The 26856-nt window shown below is 51.1% G+C and overlaps 1 protein-coding gene across 5 annotated transcripts in view; it reads left to right on the forward strand.

Annotated features, from left to right (window-relative positions):
- The window catches only part of CTIF (cap binding complex dependent translation initiation factor), a gene marked incomplete at both ends in the record, with an annotated part of 231005 nt that overhangs the window by 68419 nt on the left and 135730 nt on the right, over nucleotides 1-26856 (forward strand). For all 5 annotated transcript variants that reach the window (XM_079718264.1, XM_079718265.1, XM_079718263.1 and 2 more), the window contains one exon: nucleotides 18214-18290. In XM_079718264.1, the coding sequence (XP_079574390.1) occupies nucleotides 18214-18290 (77 nt within the window). The remainder of the gene's footprint in view (nucleotides 1-18213; nucleotides 18291-26856) is intronic.

Consider the following 26856-nt stretch of genomic DNA (forward strand, 5'->3'; position numbering starts at 1 on the left):
TCCACCCAGCAAAAGGTCAGCCCTGCTTTCTGGGAATGGAACAAGTAATTGAATTTCTGAAATAGTCCATTTCCTGTAGTCAGAGAGAGGTATAACCTATGTCCTTAAAGGATTCACTTAAAAAATTAATAAGTTGCAGGCAATTATTTCTTTTACCAAAGATATTTGCCATAGGACTTATAATCTCCTAGTATAGTTAAAACACAATTCTATACAGAAAGTTTATTGCATGCCAGCAGGTTTTTAGGAACTCATTTCTATCTACTGATTTCCCATCTTTCCTAATTGGAAACTTCCATAAGACCATGTTCCTTAGACTTTATAATTTTTGACAACACACTTGTCAGGGAGGTCCATTATTTTCGCACGATACTGATCATTAATATTTAGCTTGGCAGGATTGCTCTTAGTGACTTAATTTAGAAAGAGAGAGAGGGAAGAAGCAAGGTACCCCAGCAGAGCCCACTGACAGCAACCCTGTGAATTTATATCTCTGACGCTGCGATGGTCTGCAGAGTGAATCCAGGGAGAACCATGAGTAGGCCAGTCCCTTCGATGGCTTGTTGAAAACCGTGCTCATGATTCTTTCATACACTTTCTCATTCCCTCAGCCAATGCGTGTTGGGTACCTGCTCTGTGATGTCGCTCTGCACAATCCACTGTGGTGGCACCTGGGGGTCTATTGTCTGAGACTGCAACCCCCAACTTCTGGATCAGCCTGACAACCATCGGCTGTGGTTGGCGCCAGGTCTCAGATCTGCAGCTCTTACGGGCATCGTGTTATGGTTCCATCCCAAGCCTCTGAGTTAATGTCCCAGCTCTACCACACACTCGCTGTATTGCATTAGGTCTGCTGTTAAATCTGTTGAATCTATTCCATCCTCCTTTTCTTCTCCTGTAGAGAATGGATAATAATAGCACCTCCCTCTCAGGGTTGTGGTGAGGTTTAAATTAGTTAATACATGTGAATCTCTGAACTCTGCCTGCCTCCGTAAGTGATAGATGGCTGTTATTATCGTTATCACAGCTCGCGATCCTCGCAGATACAATTTAGTTCCTTCTATGGTAAGAAGACTTTTTGAATACCTTCCAGGAAAGTGGAATTGCTCACTCAGTGGAAGGGCGCATATTTCTCAGGCAGGACTGGAGGGGAAGGAAAGGCTTCTCGGGCTAGCTTCCCCCCATTGTTGGGCCAGCTCATCCGCATGGGACTCAGCCCAAGGATGCCCTCACCTTGCCTTGCCATCTCCTTCTTTGTCTTCTTGCCACCCTGAGCTGACCTAGGAGGTAGCCACTAGAACCTGCTGCAAACAGCCAAGGAGTGTAAAGGCAGGCTTTCCCTCAAGTCCAAGCTATCTCCCACACGTGTTCTCCCCTTCCTCTCCTCCCCAACCATCGATGTCGTCAGACACGTGGAAGATTCTTGCTGTGCATCTGCAACACGTAAGATGCTACTTTGGAGGTGAAACTAAAGGCTCTGACAAGGAAGGTAGGACCCTGAGGCCTCCCACGGAGTCTCCTGGCGTTTACCTGGGCTGAGGTCACGGCTGTCTTTCAGAATTCCCCTTCACCCCCAGTGCTTTCACCCCAGGCAAAGAGCACAAATCCAGGGCAGAAAGCAGTGAGCACACCCAGGAGTGGCCATTGAGTGGCATTCCCTGTCACTGCCTGGCTCCCACTCATGGTTTGGGCCAGCCTACCTCAAAAGTGCAGGAGAAGCTTTGTCTTGAGTCCTTCAGGAGACCAGGCCTACCTCCTTGGACCCTGCCACCCGGTCACCCCCCTGTCCCGGCAGAGTAGAACTCCTGGTCTCAGCTCCCTGGTCTCTGTTATTCGTGTGACCCCTCCAGACCACATTCCTCCCCTGGTAGTACTGACCCCTCTCAACCTGTCTGGCCTCAGCTCTGAGGACCTAGGGTACACTTGAACCCTTCTCTCTGTGGGCTGGTCTGGGCATGCGCACTTTCCCCTTGGGTCCAGCAAACTTGTATTCCAGGACTGGCCAGATGTGTTCCTACACGTCATCTCATTTGATTTCCAGCGCCTCGTTTAATGTTCATGACGGAAGTAGGTTGAAGTTCTCCCTTTTAGAGCACAGGAGGCTGAGGCTCAGCAAGGGGACGTGAGCAGCCCTCCTGCCTGGCTGGACCTGCCTCTGGCCTTGCACACAGAGATGGCTTGGCAGCAGTGAGACACTTGTCTAGGGTGCCTGTGGAGTTGATTGGTGGACCCCAAACATCCACAGTGCTCTTGTTCTAGTGCAGGCCAGGAAACGGCCACCGTGGTCCTCGGAGAGCTTGCAGTGGAACTGAAGACTGGGGGATCCAGATCCTCATACCTTTTCCATTCAGCTGAAGGACAGTTGCAATCGCTGAGCACTGGGCCTCGTGGTTACAGGTCGAGGGCCCATGAGGCAATGGAGCATCATGGCTTCTTGCAACACAGGAGATTTTGCCTGGTTGATGGCTACAGTCTGTAGGCCCCAGGCCCCTTGGGTCTCCCATGCATGCTGTTGGTCCCCAGTAGGTAGAATGGGGATGGCCCACTTCTGGTCCATCCAGGGTTGTCAGTCATCTTAACTTTTCATCCAACAAGCAGTTATGGAGGACTGTGGTATCTAAGGCACAGTGGGACCTATGGAAGGGAAGCAAACATGGTCCGTGAGCCCCTGGAAGTTTACAGCATGGTAGAGGAGGCAAGCCTGCGAGCAGCTACCTAGTCTATTTAGACACCAGGCTGGCGTGCTAAGAAGAGTTTGTCCGACGTGCTCTGTGACCACATGAGTTAATTCACATGGGAATTTGTGTCAGTGTTGTAGGGCAGGGGCGTTTATGCCAACAGCAGAGGCTGGACAGGATTTCAGGGCTGAACAAAAGTGGGGAAGATGTTCCAGGCAGAAGGAAAAGCCGGGATGAGGAAAGTGTGTTTGGGGGTGGGGTGGCAGACACATGGGGGGCAGGGGGGAGAGGATGGCCCTAGAGCAACCCCCAGGGCAGGAACCCGGGTCCCCTGGCCCCCTGGCCCCCAGCCCAGTGCTTCTTCTGCTGTGTTTCCATAAATAGACGTGTAAAGCAGTTCTTGAGCCAGTGGGGAGGGGCAGGGTGGTAATTAAAACTTTTCCTCCACGTAGGGCCCTGAGCTCTGACATGGGGGAGAGGGCAGTAAGAGCCTGAAGAATCACTTCCTCCACATAAGAGACTGGAAAGGCTGTAGTGCAGCCATGAATACTGGTCACCCAGCCTCCAGCCCCAGATCTGACCCCTTGGGCCCAGCTGTGCACACTGACCTTCCTGGTCAAGCTGGGGTGAGCACAGAGCCCGAGCTGGGTGGCCGTGCAGGGCAACCCGAAGGTCAACATCGAGGGAAACTGCACCATCCTAAAAAAAAAGAAAAAGAAAAGAAAGAAATTAAGAAAGGTGCAAAACTCACCCCTGAAAAGCTTGGGGATAAAGGGGGCAGCAAGTGCTCCGGCTTTCCTGGCTTCTTCTGTTCCGGCAGCTGGGCGATCCAGCAGACAGGGGCTGCCATTCTGAAACCTCCTGTCGCAGGAAGCAGCCTAGCACAAGCTGAGCAGGGGAGGCCCGGCCGGTGGCAAAGGACTCACTCCCGTATGTTCTGGCAGCTTCAGCGTTAGGACATGAGGGCTGTATGGTTATCGGTCAATAAGTGGGCACTAAACTAATTGTATTGCATTTGTGTCAGCGGCTCAAGGAGGGTAGGATGGTGGCCCAGAATGGGGAGGGTCAGTGAGCAAATGAACCAAAAATCCCATGTTCTCTTTGAAAACAAAACCGAACAAAAACTGGTTATGGCTTGAATAAATACCATTAGCAAGAAGGGAAAGGGTTTGGATTACATGAGGACCTGACTTTCATACCACGACGGCAGTGGTCGCTGCTGAGGTCCATGGCTTAGGCCAACACAGGTGAGCCAGAGGTTTTCCCACCGGTCTTTGCAAAATGAGGAAAATGGTGAGTTCACATTTTGCCTGGGGATTAGGCTCAAATGAAAGGGATCACTTATAAACAAAATCACTCCTGAACTAAAATAAAATCCAAAAATTCAAGAAAAAAAAAAGATTACTCCTGAAAACCCCTTAAAATGCCCATGAAGTTCAGAATACTTGGTTTTGGAGTAGGTAACGTTGCTGTGCAACGTTACCGACGTGTAAATGTATATATGTACGCACTATTGTAAAGAGTACATGAACCCCGTATAGTAGTTAAATTTTCTTCCTAAGCACATGTCGGTGAATTTGAGTGAGGTAGACGGAGCACCTGATTGAGACTCCGTGTAAAGGGCGTCCTACAGGAGAGCGTAGTGACTTTTTCATGGAGCTGAAGTTAATCCACATAAAGGCCCAGCTTTTATTTTAAAGTTTTGTCCTTTGTGAAATGATGGTGGCAGTGGGTGAGATGTCATTAAGCAGAGTGAAAAGTAGCAACTGTCCATTCTGATATTTAAACTTTACTAGTTTATGATATTCAAAATGTTGGTTTCAGCCTTGAATCTCTCTCGATCTGTCAACCTGGTCATTCTAGTTTGGCTCAAATGTCACTCTCTCAGGCCATTTCTGATCCTCTAATGGAAAGCATTACCCTCTTCATTTCTTTTCCCGGCACACTTGTCTCTTTCTTTTTAGTTGCATCCTGTTGACTGTCACATACCCCTTGTCGAGTGGAAGCCCATATCTGTGGCTTAGTCACCGTGGTAGATCAGCTCCTGGCACATGGGAAGCCTCAGTGAGGATGAGCCAGGTGAATGAATGAAAGCATGGTTGGTTCCTCCAGGGAGAGACCACGTTTTGCCCTCCTGTCTCTCCAGCGCTGATACCGTGCCTGCCCCTGTGGGTTCTCCCTGCTTGTCTCTATCGTGACTCAGCCTCTGTGATACCCTGTGAGCTGTCCGGTGCCCGGAAGCCCCAGCCAGGCTGCCCTGACTTGGTGTTCCACTCACCATTTCTCTCGAGTTGGGAGCAGCTCACTTTCAGAGGATGCGGCCCCTGCCTTTGGTCTTCAGGGTACGGGGGTGATGTCCTGCCTGGAGTAGGTTCCCAAGAAGGCCTGCCGCTCTGGGAGACAGGCCCTACCCTTGCCCTTCAGAACCTCCGGAAGCTCCTTCTCTTCTTTCCCCGCCCCCACCGCTGGGCGCCTGTGATGAGATGAAAGAGGGATAAGCAGTGTCCAGATGGGGCCAGGAGCGGGCAGGAGTTGAATAACCACATGGAGGAGGCTGAGGTGGCAGCATGCCGCACTTTTGTCCCCTGAGAGTGTTCTGGACACAGCTGGGGGGCTCAGGAAGTGGTTGGTTGGTAGACACAGGGTGACCTCATTCTAGGACAGCATTACTGGGGCTTTGGGCTATGGCTTCCATCTTGAGGGACGTGGATGGAAAGTTAGAAAGTCTCAGGGACAGCAGGGGCTCCAGGTGCGGATGGGGGGCCCTTGGGCCTGGAATTTCACAGACTGTGCCCCAAAAAGGAAGAGGGCCATGGGGGTGTGTGCAGAGGATGGGGGAAAGGATGGGCAGTGGGGAAACCTCCTGTGTTGCCTGTCCTCATACGTCACATAATCTCATTGAATCCTCCTGATGGTCCTCTGAAATTGGTATAATTCTTTATTATTGCCATTTTATGGAAGAAGAAAATAGAAGCATAAGTAGGGTAGCTATCTATCCAGGCTCCCACAGTAGGTGGCAGTGATGGTATTTAAAACCAAACCAATCGACTCCGATCCCTGCTGGGCAGCCCCAAATCTGCATTGCTTAAAGCACCTGAGGTTGGCTCTGCAAACACTGGGACAGGGGCCCTGCTGCTCTTAGGTGCTCCTTTGTCAAGGCCTCTTTCCCTGTCCCCCCATGTCCCTGGACCAGCCAGCTTTGACCCACCAGTGCAGGGGCAGGAGAATAATGCACCCGTTCACTCACACAAGGCCTTGGAGGCATCCCCCGCACAGTGGAACTCGGCTTGGGATCTCAGCCTCTCTGGTAGAGGTGTTTGGGACAGGGGTCCCTGCCCAGGGCCCACAGAGGCCCTTACACTTACCGTTACCTGACTACTGCCAGTTTGTATACTGAGCCACACCAGAGTATGTTCAGGAGAGGCAAGAGCAAAGCCATTAAAACATGCCTTCTAGCAACTTCTGCTGGGGCCCTTGCCTTTCTGGTTCTGCTTCTGTTAACTTCAGAGCCTTCTGGTAACTCGGAGGGCAGCCTCGGGCATCCCTTCCTCCACGGGTTCCTTGCACCCTGGGTGTCCGCGTGACTTCCCTGAAGTAGTAAAATCGCTTGTGTATCTGTTCTTCCAGCAGCCTGTGGACTTCTTTGGGACACAGGTGGAGTCCGGTTTTTCTATGTCTGTGACACGCAGTGTGGTCACAGAACACAGTGGGCATCTTCTAAGTGTTGTAGAGTCATCACTCCTCTTCCAGAATCCATTGTTGCTTCTCTTCCCAAGATGGTCTCTGAACCTCCCCAAGTACATAACACTATTCACAAATTGCCTGCCTCACGAAGACTGTCCCTCCCTCTTAGAGACCAGAGCATGAATATTACTTTGTCTTCTCTTGAGTTTGCTTTATGGGCTTTTCCAGAATCTGGGTCTTATCTCTGTCATGGAAACACCATTCAGTTAGAGACTAGAATTCAGGCCACGTGTGTCCAGTCGTGCCCAGGCAACTTTCCTGGAGGCTGCAGAGCAGACCCTGTGTCTTTCCTGTGGCCACTTGTACCTCTTGCCTTTCTAGATCATCTTCCTGCCTCTGGTCTGTAGCAGCAGGAAGCTGTTACCTTTTTCAGGTCCGCAGCCTTCCCAGGACCCCCAGAAAAAGCCGCTCATCAAGGAAGTGCAGAGCATCTGTCTGCTCCCATTCCATTCTCATGTGGCTGTCCCTGTGTCATCGTGAGCCCAGGGGGCCTGCCTCCAGGACTCCTTCTGGACTCTTGGTCCTGGGCTTGTCACCTGGATGAGACCCTGAGCCACTTGGTCTCATATGGTGTTTGACACAGAGAGAGTTATAGTCACCCTCCAATAGCCCTCCCTATACACACACATACACACACACACACACACACACACACACACCCATCACAGGACTACACTGGTTGCAAATGGGAAACTTTTTTTTTTATATATACAGCAGTTTCTTATTAGTTATCCATTTTATACACATCAGTGCATACATGTCAATCCCAATCGCCCAATTCATCACAGCACCACCCCCACCCCCCGCCGCTTTCCCCCCTTGGTGTCCATACGTTTGTTCTCTACATCTGTGTCTCTATTTCTGCCCTGCAAACCGGTTCATCTGTACCATTTTCTAGGTTCCACATATATGCGTTAATATACGATATTTGTTTCTCTCTCTCTGACTTACTTTACTCTGTATGACGGTCTCTAGATCCATCCACGTCTCTACAAATGACCCAATTTCGTTCCTTTTTATGGCTGAGTAATATTCCATTGTATATATGTACCACATCTTCTTTATCCATTCGTCTGTCGATCGGCATTTAGGTTGCTTCCATGACCTGGCTATTGTAAATAGTGCTGCAGTGAATATTGGGGCGCATGTGTCTTTCTGAATTATGGTTTTCTCTGGGTATATACCCAGTAGTGGGATTGCTGGGTCATATGGTAATTCTATTTTTAGTTTTTTAAGGAACCTCCATACTGTTCTCCATAGTGGCTGTATCAATTTACATTCCCACCAACAGTGCAGGAGGATACCCTTTTCTCCACACCATCTCCAGCATTTGTTGTTTGTAGATTTTCTGATGATGTCCACTCTAACTGGTGTGAGGTGATACCTCATTGTAGTTTTGATTTGCATTTTTCTAAATAATTAGTGATGTTGAGCATCTTTTCATGTGCTTCTTGGCCATCTGTATGTCTTCTTTGGAGAAATGTCTATTTAGGTCTTCTGCCCATTTTTGGATTGGTTGTTTGTTTTTTTAATATTGAACTGCATGAACTGTTTATATATTTTGGAGATTAATCCTTTGTCCGATGATTAGTTTGCAAATATTTTCTCCCATTCTGAGGGTTGTCTTTTCATCTTGTTTATGGTTTCCTTTGCTGTGCAAAAGCTTTTAAGTTTCATTAGGTCCCATTTGTTTATTTTTTTTATTTCCATTACTCTAGGAGGTGAATCAAAAAATATCTTGCTGTGATTTATGTCAAAGAGTGTTCTTTCTATGTTTTCCTCTAAGAGTTTTATAGTGCCCGGTCTTACATTTAGGTCTCTAATCCATTTTGAGTTTATTTTTGTGTATGGTGTTAGGGAGTGTTCTGATTTCATTCTTTTACATGGAGCTGTCCAGTTTTCCCAGCACCACTTATTGAAGAGACTGTCTTTTCTCCATTGTATATCCTTGCCTCCTTTGTCATACATTAGTTGACCATAGGTGTGTGGGTTTATCTCTGGGCTTTCTATCCTGTTCCATTGATCTATATTTCTGTTTTTGTGCCAGTACCATATTGTCTTGATTACTATAGCTTTGTAGTATAGTCTGAAGTCAGGGAGTCTGACTCCTCCAGCTCCATTTTTTTCCCTCAAGACTGCTTTGGCTATTAGGGATCTTTTTTGTCTCCATACAAATTTTAAGATTTTTTGTTCTAGTTCTGTAAAAAATGCCATTGGTAATTTGATAGGGATTGCATTGAATCTGTAGATTGCTTTGGGTAGTATAGTCATTTTCACAATGTTGATTCTTCCAATCCAAGAACATGGTATACCTCTCCATCTGTTTGTGTCATCTGACAGTGGTTGAAAAAGCAGCACTTTAGTAATTGTTTCCTTTACATTTTACACAATGTAACATAAAAACAATTTTCTAACATTTTTCTATTGGTTTGTAGTCCTGTCCTTTGTACCAATGTTCTCGTTTATTTTTTTCTGTTTACTCAGAAATTATCAAGTCAATGTCTTCAGTATTTGACATTGCTCAGCGGATCATTTCCTGACATGGCTACCAGTGGGAGGGGGCAGGGACAGTCGTGTTTGCTTTCCAGCATTTCATGGATATACTAAGAACAGCCGTGACAATACCTAAAGTTGTATCATGCTGAATTATTTAGGACTCTTTGGGTTGCAAGTGACAGAACCCCAACTCAAAATATATTTAAAGATGAAAAGGGTAACTGATTGGCTCATGAAATCAAAGGAAGACAAGCAGTCATGACACAGGAGGCAGGAAAAGCAAATGTTTTCATCCACATTTTCCACAAGAATGAGGAGAGGGCTGGGTGAGATAACTGCCCAGTGGTATCCAAGTTTGGCAACAGAGCTGGGGCCCAGGTTGCCTAAAGGCTGTGTGGGTTTATTAGTCAAGATTCTTGGCTGTTACAGTGAGAAACCCAACTTGAAGGAAGAAGGAGGGATGGGCTTTATTAGCTTAGTGCACCCAAGGAAGGCCACATGCCAGCAACCTGGCCTCTGTAACCACACTACAGTGCAGGCACAGACCCCTGCGTGCTGGATAAATGCTGTGGGCTCGCACCCCAAAGGCTGCCACAGGCGAGATATTCATGTGCAGTAGACCCCACTAAACCCTGGCCAGTTAGCCTCCGTTTCTGGAAGAATGTCCAGTTCTCGTGGAGCCAGCATCCAGCCTTTCAGAGTGGGTGGCGGCTAGGTTCACAGTCCAGGGTGTGAGTAGGGGGCAGGGGTGGAGGCGGCGGGTGATGCTGGTGGCTCAGAGGCAGCCTCTGCATCTCTGCGCCGTCTACCTTTATGTTTGTTTTTATATTGGGACTCCAGCTGAGGTATTGTTCTTAAAAGGGTCTCTGCTGATTAAAAAAAATAAATTAGAAGAAAAGGTAGAAAATCACGGATTTAAACGTGGTTTAGCCTCCCGCCTCCCACCTTTCTTTCTGAAACAGGTCAGCTTCTCTGAATAGCTGTGCAGCCTTGAGATTCCAGGAATTTTAGAAACATTACCTGTTTGTTTCAGCTTGGACGTGACCCACACATCCTGCCCATGCGGAGCTTGGTAGGATAACTTCTTAGAAGCTATGAAAAAACATGACCCTAGCAAGAGGAAGGCTCCACGGTTGAGACAAACTCATTGTCAGAGGAGCTGTACTTGGTATTTTTATGGCCCCTTAAGTTGCCAAGTGCTGTGTTTCCTTCATACCGTCAGCCCTCGGGATGTCTCCCCGTGTCAAGCCGGAGACAGGGACCTGGGGAGTCCCAGCTGGCTTGGCCTGAGTCTGTCCTGCCTCTGTGGGGCTCCAGCTCCCTGGGCTCGCCCAGTGGGCACGGCAGAACCAATATCCAGTTCTTCTGAGTCACGGTTCATGGGGCCCTCCACTCTGGGCCATCTGGAATTTTCTGGAGAGAAAGAGGCCATTAGTTTCCATGTGTTTCAAAGCATCCTTGGGAGTGACAGGTAGGGCCAATACGCAAGCTTGAGAAGAAGAGGAGAGGGGCTGTGGTTTCCAAGAGGCCAGGTGGAGAGTCGGTATCCAGGAGAGATGAGGCCAGACGGGCGGGTCGCTGGAGAGGGTGGAGCTGGGGCCACAGGGCATACCTGTCAGGAGACTGGTGTGTGTGGGAAAAGGCAGCTAATGTGTAGAAAAGAACCAAGCTCCAGGTGTCCTGGCAGTGGAGTCTTGTGATCCTGTATTTATTTCCGGTTGGAGGCACCTTGAGCACAGCTTTCCATGCCCTGCTTGGAACCTCCCGCTGCTGCCTCACCTGGGCTGGGATCCACAGCCATCCCTTCCAGCGCCAGCATTTCCCAGCCACATCACCTCCTACTGAAGGCCCGTCCAGGTCTACCACAGTCTGGGGTCTTCACACAACAGGAGGAAGGCTCTCTTGTATTTGTGTAACGCACTCTCCCTTTGCAAAGAGCTGGTGTGTGAGAGAGAGAATAGACCTGTGAGATAGTTAGGCCTGGATGATTTCTATCAGGCCCAGGTCCAAGGCCAGTGGTCAGAGGTCACAGATCACGGGAATATCAGGAGAATCTCTCTTGAAAGGAAAGTGGGCCTGGGGTTCCATGAAGCTGCCGGCCGTGGGACTGAGCTCTGTGGGGCACTTCTAAACCTCGTCCCGCAAGATTGAAGGGGAACCAGGCAGAGCAGTAGCCAGGGGCCCTGACCCCACCAACCTGGGCAGAGTAAGCTTGGTGTCGTGAGCACCACCCCCTAGAGAGAGGGGAGCGGAGGCCTGACGAAGGGGCCGTGGCCAGGGTCATCACAGAGGTCACAGTGAGCACACACGGGCACGCACTCCGCAGGGCAGACATGGGACGGCATCTGAACCAGCGCCCAGGGACACCAGCTCTCCATCCTCACGCCTGGTGGGCGGCACCATGGACAGAAAGGGGACCTCCAACGGTGGCTCCAGCTCAGGTCGGAGCTTGCGCTGAGCCACTTCCTCACTTGCTGGGACCCAGAGTGCATGGCCCGGCACCGTGGGGTCAGAGGTGAGGCAGGAGATGCCCTCTCATGCCCCCAGTGGTTCCACCTCCACACCTCTGTCCCGGTACTGCAGGCTGAGTGACAGCACAGTTGGGGGCGTGAGCCTTGGAGGTGGCAGGTACGGGCTGCTGCCAACTGGTTGGGTGGCCCTGAGGAACTTCCTGGACCTTACTGAGCCTCTCCTTCCTCCTTGGTAAAAACAGGCTGCCAACACGGTGAAATTACCTGGTGAGCACGTAACTTTCACAAATGCAACTCCATTTTGGCAAAGGAAATCCAGTTAGAAAAATGACCCTTTTTTAAAGCACAGATGATTTTGCCTACTCTTCCACCTGTATTCGTCTCCTGGCCCGGGAAGGGTGGGGGTGGGGGGATGGGGGGCAGGGTGCTGCCATAACAAAGTGCCAACACGCTGTTGGCATAGAACAAGAGCGATTTATTACCTCCTAGTTTTGGGTGCTGGAGCCACCATCAACTAGGTGGCTTAAAGCACCAGAAATTTACAGTCTCACAGTTTAAAAGGCTAGAAGTCAGAAGTCAAGGTGTCAGCAGGGCCACGCTCCCTCTGGAGGCTCTAGGGAAGAATCCTTTCTTGCCTCTCCCAGCTTCTGGTGGCTGCCAGCAATCCTCACTGTTCCTTGGCTTGAAGCTGCACCCCTCCAAACATGGCTTCCATGTTCACATAGCCTTCTTCCCTCTGTCTCTGTCCAAATGTCCTTCCTCTTATAAGGACACCAGTCACTGGATTTAGGACCACCCTAATTCTGTATGACCTCGTCTTAACTCCGTCACATCTGCAAAGACCCTGTTTCCAAATAAGGTCGCCTTCACCTGTACCCAGGGTTAAGACTCCAGCTGATCTTTTGGGGGCAGGCAATTCTACCCACTGTAGGGGTGAAGACACCGCACGCGACACTGTGGTCAGGAGCCCCCGCCCTGGCCCTCAGAGCACCCGGTGCCTCTGTCTCCTCCTGCAGGGCCAGCGTGTCTCCACACAATCCACCTATGACCCTGGCGTGTGTTGTCCCACAGGTGGACGTTCTAACGTACCTTCTTCTTCTCCCTTGTGCACCTGTCAGCCCATGAGCACTCAGCTCAGGTACCATCCTGGCGAAGGCCTCCCTGACCCTTCTCCAAGGAAAGGTCCTCAGGGCTGCCAGAGGCATCTATACAGCCTCTACCGTGATGCACGGCATGCATCAGCTTGCATATTTGTGTTCCCCTGAGCTCCTAGGGCTGGGACTGGGTCTCTTCACTCTGGTATTCCCATCTGATGCACTGGCACATAGTAGGCCTGGAGAGCTGCTTGGGTGAAGAAGAACCAAGGAGGGATAGATGGGTGGATGGATGGCAAGTAACGGACGGCTCTCCCCTGACCATCGCCACAGCTGCTGCTCTCATCCCTTTGTCCTGCCTTGTTCTGCTCGATAGCATTTTTCATCATTGGTCATATTATCTATTTGTTTGTCATCTCTCTCCTTTCACTAGAATGTGTGCTCTGTAAAAACAAGCGTTTTGCCTATTGCTCTTTCACTACTGTGTCTGCAGTGTCTAAAACGACAGTATTTATAGGATGGGTGGTTGGATGGATGGATGGATGGATGGGTAGATGGGGGAAGGGTGGATGGCTGGGCGGGTGGGGAAGTGTGGAGGGATGGGGGGAGGGGAGCCTGTGGCTCAGTGGACATGCATCACTCTTATCACAGAGGCAGCAGGTCTCAGCGCCACCCGGCACACATGCTGCCTTGCTCAGCGTGCTTACATTGCCTTCCCTCCCATATCCTCACCCCCAGACCCAAGATATGTTTGTTTGTAGCTGTCATCTCAGAGTAAGGCCCCCTGCACTGCCAGTCTGCAGTCAGCAGCTCTGCTGCAGCTGCCTTTAATCCCCCAGAAATACCTGCCATCCCAGGCGGTGAGGTATTAGCTTCAGCCTGCCCTGGAATGGGCAGATTTTACATGACGGGTTTCAGCAACCAGAGCAGTAACACGCTGCCCATAGTGCCGCATCTTAGACCAGTGCTGACCTCTGGGACAGGAGAGAGACTGAGAGAGGGAGAGTGTGTGTGTGTGTGTGTGTGTGTTTCACGTGTCCTCTGCCCAGGCTGCACGCAGAAGGAGTATTATCTTCCCTCCCTCCCTGGAGAGGCTGGTTTTATATAATCTACTTGTCTCCCAGGCCCACTTAGTTATTGAAAGTGGTCAGAGGTTAGACAGAGGGGAACTGCAACCAGGTCTCAGAGCTAAAGGGAGACGGGTTCCCATGCAGAGAGGCGGAGGAAGAGCAGGCAGGGCCTGGGTGGTCCAGGGTGATGCTACAGAGGCTTACCTGGCTCCGGCTGAGGAAACACACAGACCAGCTAGAAAACCAGAGGCTTTGGGGCTCTTGTTTATTTGGGGGTAGGGAGGATGCTCATACCTGGACTGACGTCCAGATGGGGCTCTTTCAAAACATAGAATAGAAGAACTTATTGAGTAAAGAAATAGAGCAAAGACTACTGTATACTCTTTTTTTTTTTTTTTTTTTTTTTTAGTTCTGTGACATTTTATTTAGTATACGTAACATGAGATTCACCCTCTTAAAATATTTGTTTTGTTTTTTTATACTGTATACTCTTAAACGATCATTCTGACAAGCCTGGTAAATTTCCCATTCTCCACTCAAGAGGTACATCCTATCTAAAAAGCAGGGATGGGCTTCCCTGGTGGCGCAGTGGTTGAGAGTCCGCCTGCCGATGCAGGGGACACGGGTTCGTGCCCTGGTCCGGGATGATCCCACATGCCGCGGAGCGGCTGGGCCCGTGAGCCGTGGCTGCTGAGCCTGCGCGTCCGGAGCCTGTGCTCCGCAACGGGAGAGGCCACAACAGTGAGAGATCCATGTACCGCAAAAAAAATAAAAATAAAAAAATAATAATAAGAAGCAGGGAGGGGTCTCTGGTCTAAAGCCAGAACCCCATCTTCCCTGGCCGGGTCTGGAAATACCAACTCATGGTATTGGATGAGTTGGATGCCCCTTGCCTACACAGGCCACCCTCTCCAGCCCTTTCGTAGGAACCATGTTTTAGGGCAGCTGCTTTCTGTAGAGTAACTGAGTGAGAGGAGGGCACAGTTTTCACCGTGGCTGGATTTTTTTTTTTCAAAACACTTGCTATTGCCTCTACCTGGAATATTTTTCCCACCTTTTAAAAATTGAGATATAATTTACATGCCATAAAATTCACCCTTTAAAATATATGAGTAAATGGTTTTTAGTATCTTTATGAGATTGTGCAACAATTGCCACTGTCCAATTCCAGAATATTTTCATTATCCCCAGAAGAAACCTGGAGCCCATTGGCAGTCACTCCCCATTCTTTCTCTCCCCAGGCACTGGCAACCTCTCATCTACTTTCCGTCTCTGCAGATTTGCCATTTCTGGACATTTCATAAAAATGAAACCGAACCATATGCGGTCTTTGATAGATTCACCCATGCTGTAGCATGTATCAGAACTTCCTCTCTTTTTATAGCCATGTAATACTCCATTGTATGGAGCTACCACATATTTATCCAAACATCAGTTATTGGACATTTGGGTTGTTTCCATTCTTGGCTATTATGAATACTACTGCTATGAACATTCATGTACAAGCCTCATCTCCCGCCAATGTCTTTAAAGAACTTTTGCCAGCCTAGGTCAGCAGCTAATCTGATGACAGATCATGGCTAAGCACAGACTTTCTCCTTCTGTCTTCCTCTTTCGGCCTCATATTTGCCTCCCTTGATACCCAAATGCCCTTGCTTTGAGGGAAGTGTGGGCAGCATCTTGAGTTGTGTGTGTCACATGGTACCACCACCAGCTTGAGTTTGAAGAACTAAGTGGCTAATTGAAGAGGGTCCTCCAGTAAAGCTTGTATAAATACAGTGCACTGCATTTTATACAAGACCGTCTGAAAGTTCTACATAAGTGCCCCAGGGAAGGTGGCATTCATTCGTGTATTCACCATGGTGCCAGTAGGCTGGGGCCCCAGGTGACCTTGTGGGTGGGACCAGTCCTCTAGAGCACTGGCCTGGGTTATTCCTGGGGAGGGAAGACCTTCGAGGTGCAAGGCTTTGTTCTGTCACCTTTGTCACTTTGTTCAGCTGATTTCTGGCCTCCCACTGGGGTCTGCCAGCCTCAGGCCAAAGAGAACACAGGCAGAACTCCTCCATCCTTCCCCAGCACACCACCTGGTCACCAGGCTCTCTGCTAAATCCCTCCACCTTCCGTAACCTGAGCTTCCTACACCCTCCTCCCCTGCAAACCAACTCCACTGGACTCTCTTTGCCAAGACCGGGGGCCCCATGAGGAGAGGGACCAGAGCAACCTTGCTTGTCCTGGCGCACTCGGCCCTGAGCAGAGTGTCAGGATGATGGCAGAAATGCTGCTGCTGCCGATGATGATGATGCTGATGATGATGATGATGCCAACAGCGGCAGTGACAACACCAGAGATACTTGCTGAGGTGTGCTGCATACCAGGCACTGTTCTACGTTCTTTACATGTTTATCAACACATTTAACCCTCACAGGGACCCCAGGAGGCTATTATTATCTCCATTTTACAGGTGTGGAAACTGAGGCACATAGAGGTTAGGTCACCTGTTCAAAGTCACATAACCATCAAGAGGAAGAGCCAGGAGCTGACAGTTCACAGTGTGGCTCCAGATCCCAGGCTTTTAACTACGATGATATTTTATATATGTACATACATATGTAGTAATTTGGAGGCGATAGATGGATGGACACAGCGGTCAGAGCAGTGGCTTCATTAGAAGCCCTGAGGGGTCCCGCATGCCCCTGGGCCACACTGAGTCCTGGCAGAGAGCTAGGACTCCATGCTGAGGCTGGGTCACCAGGGCAGCTCCCCTCTGCTGCAGCCGTGTGGCCGGGAGGCGGGGTAGGCAGGCCAGGATGCAGGTCAGAGCCCAGGACTCTGGGGCCCAGACAGGGGAGGCTGGCACCTTCTGAGCTCATGGAAGGCCAAGTGTCCCGACAGCTCCCTCGGCCCGGCCTCAGAGCTCAGCTCCCGATCCAGGCTCGGCTTCCTTCCATTGTCTCCACGGGGCACGCCCAGTGTGTTCCTGTGGTGACCCGAGGCCGGAGGGAGGGAAGGGGCCAGCCCGGAGCTGGGTGAGGGTGGGAGAGGGGAAATGAGAGGGGAAGACTTGCTGTTTTTCCTTGTTTGTGTTTTGTATTAAAGAAAGCAAATAATATCCTTTGAGAAAACCATTAAACAAAGCACATCCTAAGGCCGCAGAGGCCCATTGTGCCTGCCTGAGCCAGAATCCATTCATGCCTTCTTGGTCCAATCGTTTGGAACCAAGAGACAGGGTGTGAGGGAGGGACTGACAGTATAAATAATATAAATTAAATTAAATAAAATTTGAAATGTGCCCTTACCTCCCTGGACTCGATAGGAGTCTCGGCCAAGCATCTGAAAGGCCAAGGTCCCCGTGTCCTTCTGAGTCTGTTGTCCTCCCCGTGCCCGCCCCAGGAAGCACCTCAAGACTGGCCGGGCTGCCCATGTCCAGGGCTGCTTAGCCTCGTGGTTGGGGGCTAAGCCCTGAGAAGGCAGCCCAGCAGGATGCTCCGCTAGGAGCCCAGATCCAGAGGGCTGCATGTGATGTGCCCTTGCCATGGAGGGGGCCTGGGCTTCTGTCTCCCTGTCTGTAAAGTGTGTGGGGGGCGGGTACTAAATGGGCTCTCACTGTGCCCTCTCCAGCACACTGGGCCCTGTCACACCCTCTGACCCTGTGCACACCCAGGGCCTTGTGGGCGGCATGGGGGCCATGCTCAGGCTGTGGACTCTGCATCAGGACCCATACCCAGATGTCCCAGGCCCAAGCCAGGCCTCCAGGCCTAAGACCCGCAACCCCTCCCACCCCACCCCAGCCTGCCCATAATGGAATGGCAGTGCTTTCCCATGTCCCACCAGAACACACTTCTCTGGGGGGAGGGAAATGGTAAGAAGAGAGCTGGCCATCAGCCCAACTTCTGCAAATTATTCTGCCTGTGGCCTGGCATTTGCAAGATAACCCTGCATTATGAATAGAGGGTCTCTCTCCGACCTTGATATAAATATATACAGAGTTGCTATCATGATGACAATATGCAAAAGACCATCTTTAGGATTTTCCCCAGTTAAAAGTTTAAAAAAGCATTTAGCTATTTGCATGTTTCTTCTAAATATACCCCAGGAGAATAAGTAACAAAGATCTTGGGCAAAAATTGCATGAGGCATCCTGGACTAGTATGAGGAGACCTGGGTCCTGGCACATTCCCTCTGCGTGAGGCTCAGGATTTGCAAGGAGGCTGCATCTCCTTGGTCCTCTCAACAGCTCAGAGAAGATATTAACATTCCCATTGTGTTAGGAAGCTTGATGTTAGAGGACTAACTTGTCCTCCGTCAGCCAGTGATTCCAGCATCTCATTCTCTGCTGGACCTTGAGCTGGCTCATCCACCTCTCTGGACCTGAGTGTTCTCATCTGTAATTTGAGTGACTGGATATGACAAATTCTAGGGACCCCTTTGTGTCCCCACTGTTCTTTGGTTCTATAATTCCAGCGTTATCGCCTGGTGGGAAACTCATTAACTCTGGTGTTCTCTGTTTTTCAGCCTGGATTTGGTGGTCAGAGTCTAGCCTTTCCAAACTCTTGATTTCGTTTTGTCATAGGTGTTGTTGTAGTTAGCTCAGACCCAGCAGTTCTTTGCTCTCTTCCAGAAGATTTACTGACAATCCTCTCTTCCTCCCCCAAACACACAGGGCTACCACCCGATGCCCCATGAGGTGGAGATTGCGCACACGAAGAAGCTGTTCCGGAGGAGAAGAAATGACCGAAGGTAGGAGACTCTCTGTCGCCAGCTTTGGGTTTTCTCCACCTCTGCCGGCCCTTCTGGAGCTACAGTCCTGTCCTGTGTTTGGCTTTTCCTGGTCATCAGCCGATGCAGCGAGAGGCGACGTAGGCTCAGTGGGCTGGTGACCGGGGGCGGCAGCGGCTGCCTGCCTCTTGGTTGGCCCTGGGATTGGATCTATTCAGGAGTCCAGGGCAGGTTTGGCAGTTCAGGAAGAGAAAAGCTCCTTCCACTGACCATGCAGCAACAGTAGCGGTCCTCAGGGGACCAGGACCTGCCGACGTGTGTTTTGAGACACAGCCTCCAGGAGGCTCTGGAGCTCACAGTTCCAGGACTGTCTTTCCTCTGCCCTGCCCTGGGAGCCGTCCCTGGCCTGTGCTGTGTTCTGCTGTGACAGCGACACACAGATCAGCAACTGCACTGCTGCTTCTCTCGAATGCCTGGCGGGTTGGGGCTCACCTAAACTAAAGCAGAAACCAGCATCTCCCCTGGCATCCAGCAGAGGGCTGGGTGACAGCAAGGGGCCAGAAAAAGTGCCTGGGGTAGCCCTGGATAGGAACAAACAACTGAGGTTGGGCGTCTGGGAGGCTGAGCCTTTGTTTCCTTAAAGGTTGTCTGACAGGGAAAGGTCTTCAAGGTGTATTCCAGATGGAAGAGTCCAGGTGCAGAACAGTGTTTTAGTATGTGGCCATTTGTACAAAAGCAGGGTTAGAGTATTTGTTCGTTTGTTTGTTAGAATGTGCATAAATGATTTCTGGATGGAAATGAGAGAGGGAGCGGAGAGGAAGAGAAAGAGGGAAGCGAGGAAGGAAGGAAGGGAGGGAGGGAGGGAGGGACGGAGGAAGGAAGGCTTCTGCTTGAAGATTTAAAATGAGGTTCTCCTCCACAGGGAATTTCTTCTTAGTTAAAGGTGATGGCTTGTGCTTTTACCTTTAATGAACAGAGCATATTCTCGGAGAGCCAGAAAAAAGCCCAGTCAACACGCTTCCTCAGAATACTGGAAACGCGTCTTCTTGTGCAGCTTCCTGGAGACCAGGGCTGCCCAGGGTCCCCGATCCCTCCCCCCACATGCGGGCCCTGAACGAGGCGTGTTGGGTGGTGGCCGCAGCTCAGGGTGGATGGAGGACCAGGCCCCCGGACTGTCATCAGCTGGTGGATTTAGTGGAACCAAAACAGCCCCAGAGGACAGTGAGTGTACAGCCATCTGGGAGGAAGGCAGTCCGGGCTTAGAAACCACCAGGCACTTTGTGTAGTGGCGTCAAAAGGGGAAACTGGGCTATCCTGGTGGCGCAGTGGTTGAGAGTCTGCCTGCGGATGCAGGGGACACGGGTTCGTGCCCCAGTCCGGGCAGATCCCACATGCCGCGGAGCGGCTGGGCCCGTGGGCCATGGCCGCTGAGCCTGCGCGTCCGGAGCCTGTGCTGCGCAACGGGAGAGGCCACAACAGTGAGAGGCCCGCGTACCGCAAAAAAAAAAAAAAAAGGTGGGGGGGAACTGAGCAGGGAGAGTTGGACCAAGCCTATTCCTGGCCTGCCCAGAGTGTAGTCATTGCCCTGTGTGCGCTGCCTTCTTGTTGTGCAGCGTCACAGAGGCTAATTCCTGATTGCTGGGTTCCCCGCAGAGAGAAGTAGGGAGCACCCCCTAAAGGAGGCATGGGGTTCACGGGGGACTGGGGAGGTGTCCGGAGGCTCGCTGTCGCTCCTCCCCTGCCCTGTGGTCCCCAGAGTGTGTGTGGAGGTGGGGGGAGTCCCCGAGCTTCCGTAGGAGAAGTCACCCTGTGGGCCCAGACAAGGGCAGGCTGCTCTCAGCGTCCAGATCAGCCGCGCCTCCGCTTGTGGGCCAGGTCACCTCACTCACCAGGAGCCCCTGGACAGTGCAGGTCTCCGGAAAGCAGCGGGGTGACCCAGGAATGTAGGAAAAGGAGCGTGACATGCAGGCACCGGGAAGCCGGCCTTCCGCTGAGCCCCGCTCGTGTTAACAAATGCCCAGTTAGGTCAGCACACCTCGCAAAGGATGTGGACCCGGGACTGGGTCCAAAGCAAGGCAATAAAGATGATTAAAGGGATGGAAAGTATGTCCTGTGAGGAGAGGCTGACGGGCCAGGGCCAGGGAAGAGGAGGCTGCAGGGAAGGGACGTTCATGCCAGTAAACTCCTGAAAGATTTATACAGAGCACCGAGGCGCGGCCGCCCACCTTCCCCGGGACCCGAACTGCAGGAAATCAGCTGAAATGAAAGGAGAGAGTGTTCCTCTGGACCAAAGACAGACTCAGGCAACAAACATCTTGACCATCAGGGGCTCGGACTCTGCCATTCAGCGTGGCAGACACACGTTGAGCCTGTGCTGTGTGCCGGTCGGGGCCCCACCTTTACTCACAATCTGGAATACGGTGCAGGCCAACACTCAGCCGTCACAGAGTCCCCAGGCAATGGGGACTTTCAGGAGAAGAGCAGGCAGCCGGACACTTTAAGGACCTCTTTGTCGGAAAGCAGGCAGCCAGCACCAGCGGCCTCCCGAGTCCTCCTTGGTGGAGCGTGTGATTCTGGCATTTGAGGAATGGCTACAGAATATTATCCAGTCAACCCTAACCTTCCAGCTGATGATAGATAGTCACGGCCTTGCTGAGCCCCAAACCTTTATATTTGACCTTGATAGTTAACACTTTTGTACAGCAGGTTAAGCTTCCTAGTAGTAGTGAGGCTTGCATTCCCTGGTGGCAGAGGGGGAGGTGACCAGAATCAGATGTGGTGGCCAAGGGCACAGCCAGCATCTATCTGTGTCATGCCTCTGATCTCTCCCCTCTGCTGCAAGGGAGAAAAGGTGCTGCTTCCCCTTTTAACAGATGGAATCGCTGAGGCCAGGGACACTAGCCAACGTTGTTCAGCTAAGTAGCAGAGCTGAACTCGCCCCTGCTGACTGCAGCTCTCAGCCCTTTCGACTCCACAGCCTCAGGTGGACCTTTGACCTAGAAGAAGCCAAGAGCAGGGAGCTGGTGGCTGCATAATTAGGAGGGGGGCTGCAGTGTCACATGAAGCGAGGTGGCCCGCTCCATCCCCCTGGTGTCTCTGAGGCTCTCCCGGAAGGCCTGCAGGGGTCTGTGGCCTTCCGTCTGACTGCAGAGGACCTGGTGTCTGATAGCTGCAATCTCTCGGCAGCTCGGCAGGTTGCTGAACCTGGGGGTCTGTGCTACCCCACAGCCTGCAGCAGGAATTTCTAAACTGGGCTCTAGAGCCCTAGTCTTGACGGAAGTCTAGATTATATCCTAGTTCCCGGTGGCCTCTTGAGGTCTTGAGTGTGCCCTTGCTGCTTTTATCCTCTGATGTCTGAGGCATATGCCGGGGAATTAGGTGCCGGATGTGAATGCCACCTTTCCTACTCATTAACTCCATGATTTTGGCAAATTACTCTACACCTTGAAAACTTTATTTCCTCTTCTGTAACATGGGTTCATTAATTGGGAGGCTTAACCAAGCTCATCCTTGTAAGGCACCGGGAAATGGCCTTAGCACCAACTAAGATCACAGGGGGACCCGAGGTGCTCAGAAAACACTGTAAGGTGACAGTGGAGTGCAGATGTCTGCGGTGGCAGGGTGCAGGGGCGGGGCTATTGTCCCAAATCCCCATGAGTGCCGGGTTTGCTTGAGCCCAGGGAACTTTCCTTGCATCACCTCCAGGGGCAGGGCACCCAGGGTCAACTGGTCCTTCTCAGGGATCAACTTTTACAGCTTTGCTCCCACTGTCGGGGCTGGCAGGGAAGGAGGGCCCCTCTAGGGCAGCCATCTGCAGACTGCTCCCACATTCTGTGTGCTGCTTCGAGGGCCTCTGTGTCTAAAATTGAGCTGTGGGCGTCTTTTCCTCATTTTGCAAAAAAAAAAAAAAAGGTTAAGCTCGTGAACAGTTCAAAAGTTTTCTCCCTGGGCTTCCCTGGTGGCGCAGTGGTTGAGAATCTGCCTGCTAATGCAGGGGACACAGGTTCGAGCCCTGGTCTGGGAGGATCCCACATGCCGTGGGGCAACTGGGCCCGTGAGCCACAACTACTGAGCCTGCACATCTGGAGCCTGTGCTCTGCAACATGAGAGGCCCATGCACCACGATGAAGAGTGGCCCCCACTTGCCACAGCTAGAGAAAGCCCTCGCACAGAAACGAAGACCCAACACAGCAAAAATTAATTAATTAATTAATAAAACTCCTACCCCCAGCATCTTAAAAGAAAAAAAGTTTTCTTCTTTAAAATGGTCTCAACACATGGACAACTGGTAACCACTTGTTTATTTTGCGAAACTAATTGAGGATGTTTGCTGATTTCAGACAAAATTGTGCATTTCATGATATGAACGTACTAACTGAGTATTTCATGCATTCCTGAAAGAGCAGCACGCCTCCGGTTGCACTGTCCCCACCCAAGCCAGAGACCTGCCGACTGGAAGGGGGTCCGCTGAGGTTCGTCTTCTGCCCTGAGCCCCTTACCCTCAGGATGCAGGGCAGAGGGGAAACTCTGGAGGGCAGAGTCCCGGCCATGCCGTGACCCACCACCTGTGTTGACCTTGAGTGAGGTCTCACGTCTGGGGGGATGCAGGGATTTCCTCTGCTCCCTCCACCCCTGCTCCATTTGAAGAGATGGACATCTGAGGCCACGAATGAAGGTCATGGTCTGTGCTCCCTGGGAAGCAGAGTCTGGGATGGAGATTATTGAGCAGGACACTTACTAAGGAGCGCCCTTGGGGTCACGGGGAGGGAGGGGAGCAGGACTGGGCAGAGGGAGGGGGTGTGCTGCAGCGCAGTCTGGGCGGGGAGTTCTGATTCTACGGGAAGTTCTCAAGTTGGGGTGACTCTTTACAGTTGTCCCAAGATGGAGAGAAGGGGCAGGTCTTTGTATCCCTGTGTCTGCTCTCGTCGTCAGATGGGTAGTGCCTTGACCTTGAGCCGGCAGCTCTCCGCCCCAGACAACTTCTGTAGGGCTGCATGCCACAGCGCATGCAGCAGCCAGGGGCGCGTGTGTCATTTCTGAGCAGGGCCCTGGGTGGCACATCGGCGAACACCACAGTGAAGCCCTCTTTAACTCTCCAACTAGGATTGATGGGGCAGTGCTCTGTGCTACAGTCCATGCTGCAGAGAAACCAGAGAAGTGCCCGGCGTGGTCCCTGGTCTCAAGGGCCTGAGGTAGAGCTTGCGCAACTGGCCTCAGAAGCCACCGGGACGTGGTGCACGACTAGGCAGCATCCATGTGTTCCCGTGAGGAGGTTCTGAGAAAGGAACCAGTGACAGTGGTTACAGAATGCTTCCTGAGGAGGTGGGCATTGAGTTAGCCATGAGTCACGAGGGGGATATGGAAGGGAGATGGGAGGACATTAGGGTGAGGCTGTGAACGCCTCAGTGAAACAGATGTGGGAACCAGGGATTCCCACCCCCCAGATGTCGCTCCCACAAAACTCCCTAGAAACAGAGCCGGATGGGTGGAGCTCACTGCTGCCACTACCCGCAACTGAACTAAAGAGAAGGGAAAAGCTGGAGCTCCTGGCTCCTGACGGGGCCCAGCCCAGACGTTAGAAGTCCCAGTAGACCCCGCAGGCTCCAGAGCTGGCCTCCTAACAGTGAGAGTGGGGCCGCTAATGGAAGCATTAGGGGTCCATCGCACGATGCCCGTGCGGCTGGGGAGACAGGATAGCCATTCTCCAAATTAATTTGTTTCATTAAGTGAGGTCTCAGAACGGTTAATTTACTCCATGTGCAAAGCAGATTTGAAAAGAAGGAAAGAATGGCACAGTCATCGCCAGCTAGTATCAGATGGCTCTGCTGGGCGAGAGGCAGGAGAGCAAGCTGTCCCCACATCTGAGTGCCACCCCCTCCCTGGGTCCCCAGATGGTGCAGTCGGGCCACAGCCTGGACGCTGCAGGGTGAGCAGAGCCCCCAGCAGCTCTTGCTGCCTCTGTCCTATGATCGACCATGACAGTGGCTTGCTGTCCTCTAACCGTAGAACCAATTTACAATCTCATTTCTCCATCTCCTCCTCTGCCACCGTGTGCCCAAACCCTCCCTGGGTGCCAGGCTCTTTCCCTGGGGACAACGTTAGAGTCAGCCATCAGATTTGATTTTGCAAGCTTTCTGTGACATCATCTAGGTCACTGATAAAAATGAACAGGGCATCTGGAATTAATGGTGATGGGTATGCAATTTTGGGAAGATACTAAATAACCCTGGATTTTGTGATTTAAAAGGGTAGATTTTGTGGTAAGTGAATTATATCTCAAATTTCTTTAAAGTTTTTTTTTAATGGATAAGGCAGACCCCAGGATGGAGTGATGGGGCAAGCCTCTGTAAACACTCCTTAATCTTGGTGTTTGCAGGGTTCCCCAAGTGTATCAGGAGAGTAACCCTTTCAAGGACGTAGATTTGGTCTGGCCCTGACTTGGTCTGTGTGACTGTGTGCTAGCTATTAGTGGTGACATCTTTTCTTCCAGATCATTGGCTTGGCAGTCTCCTTAGGAGAGATGATATCTATATTTTTCTGATTTTAAAAAATTGGAACTGTATACACATAGCTGCAGTCTCTAGCACTTTGTTCCTCAGAAGTGGTCAGGGGCTATTTATGACCTCACGTGCAAAGCTGTCTTTTTCTGGACCGTGTTGTTCCATCCCTTCGGCAAGAAGATGAGCCCTCAGAGTGCCTGTCTCTCTCCCGGGATTTCCTCCGAGGCCCTCGGCAACGTACTGAGGATGCTGTAGTGGGGTCTACCTTTCTGGGTCCAGCACATGTTCTCTGACAGAAGGCAGACCTTTCTCTCAGCGGCCCTCTTAACTTTACATCATCCTCCCCATCTGCAGACTCATGGTTGCCTCTTCCTTCTCACTCTAAATACAAAAACTTAATTTTAGAATTGTCATGAATGCCTGCTGAGCGCACTCCTCGACACACTCTGACAGCTCTACCCCACCCTTTGATGGCCATCACTGGCTACAGGAGACCCCTCATTCCCTTCTAGAATTCACCTTACCCTCCTCCTCTTCACGCTGCACTCATGGGCAGGGACCCTGGGGGATGCCAGTGCCACGTTAAAATCTTGTCTCTAAGTCACAGTTGCTTTCTGGGACTTGCCATGCCCTTTAGCGCCTCACACCACTCCTGCAGTCATGGACTCCTTCAGCGACGAAGATGACTAAGCCCCAGACCTTGCCCACCAGGAAATGATCAGAAATTCATCTAGTTCAGAATCCAGATCCATCCATCCATGGGCTCATTCACAGGAGTCGTTAAGGTAGCCCTTTGGGAAGTACAGTCAATCCTCATTACTCGTGGATCCTATATTTGCAAATTTGCCTCTCGTTAAAATGATTTGTTTTGTGTGATTTAGTCAATACAGTGCTTTCACAGTCATTCATGGACACTCCCAGAGCGGTGAAACACTCGAGTCACCTGACACACATGTTCCCAGCTGAGGTTGAACCAGGAGACCTCTGCCTTCTTGCTCCAGCTCTCATATTGTAAAGTAGTGTCTTTCCGTGATCTATTTAGTGCCGTGTTTTTTGCGTTGATGTGCTTTTCATGGGTGAATTTGCAGTTTAAAATGGCCCCTAAGCATAGCACTGAAGTGCTGTCTATGTTCCAAAGTACAGGGAGGCTGTGAAGTGCCTTATGGAGAAAATACGTGCTTTAGATGAGCTTCGTTCTGGCCAGAGGGATAGTGCTGTTGACGATGAGCTCAATGTTAATGAATCAACAATATATATTAAATAAGGCGTCCTTAAACCAAAACACAGATAAAGCGGGGTTACCTTTGATCAACTGGAGAAAATGTGACTGGAGGCTCGCAGGAACCTAACCCTGTCTTTCTTCTGGGAGCAGTGTTTCAGGGTGCAGTGTGGTTACACAGTTATATAGAGCATGACTACTGTGAATAATGAAATTGGACTGTGCTTACCCTTTAAAACAGGGGGAGAGGTGCTGAAGATAAAGGACTATGTTGTGAGTGATGGGGTTTTAGGCCGAGTAGTTTATCTTGTCCGAGTGGCGGTAGCAGAGATGGGGAGATAGAAGGAGGGAGCGGGAGACCCTTCCTCCACGGTTGTCGCCTGGCTTGGGTCGCACTGAGGGGACTGCTGCTTCATTCGCCCTATCCTGGGATGACACCGTCCCCAAGCCCTCCAGACGGCTCAGCCCTGAAGTGACCATTATTGTCATCCTGTCATCAGGAGCCCAGGGAACAGTGAGACAGATTATACTCCCATTGCCTGCGGTTTGTCTTTATATCGCAGCAAGGAAATTGCCCTCATTAAGTCCCTGCTAAAGATAGATAAGAAAATGGGACAGGCAAACCCCTACCTGGCAGGCAGCCCTGTCAGATTCTAAGCAAAATGAGTCAGATAGGAATTATTTTTAGGTTCCTTCTCCTCCTCCCCCACACCCACCCCCAAGCTCTCTTGGAAGGAAGAACAGCTCATTTCTTTTTTTTTTTTTTTTTTTTTTTTTTTTTTTGCGGTACGCGGGCCTCTCACTGTCATGGCCTCTCCTGTTGCGGAGCACAGGCTCCGGACGTGCAGCCTCCACGGCATGTGGGATC

Source organism: Hyperoodon ampullatus (assembly GCF_949752795.1).
Source record: "Hyperoodon ampullatus genome assembly, chromosome: 13".
NCBI lineage: Eukaryota > Metazoa > Chordata > Mammalia > Artiodactyla > Ziphiidae > Hyperoodon > Hyperoodon ampullatus.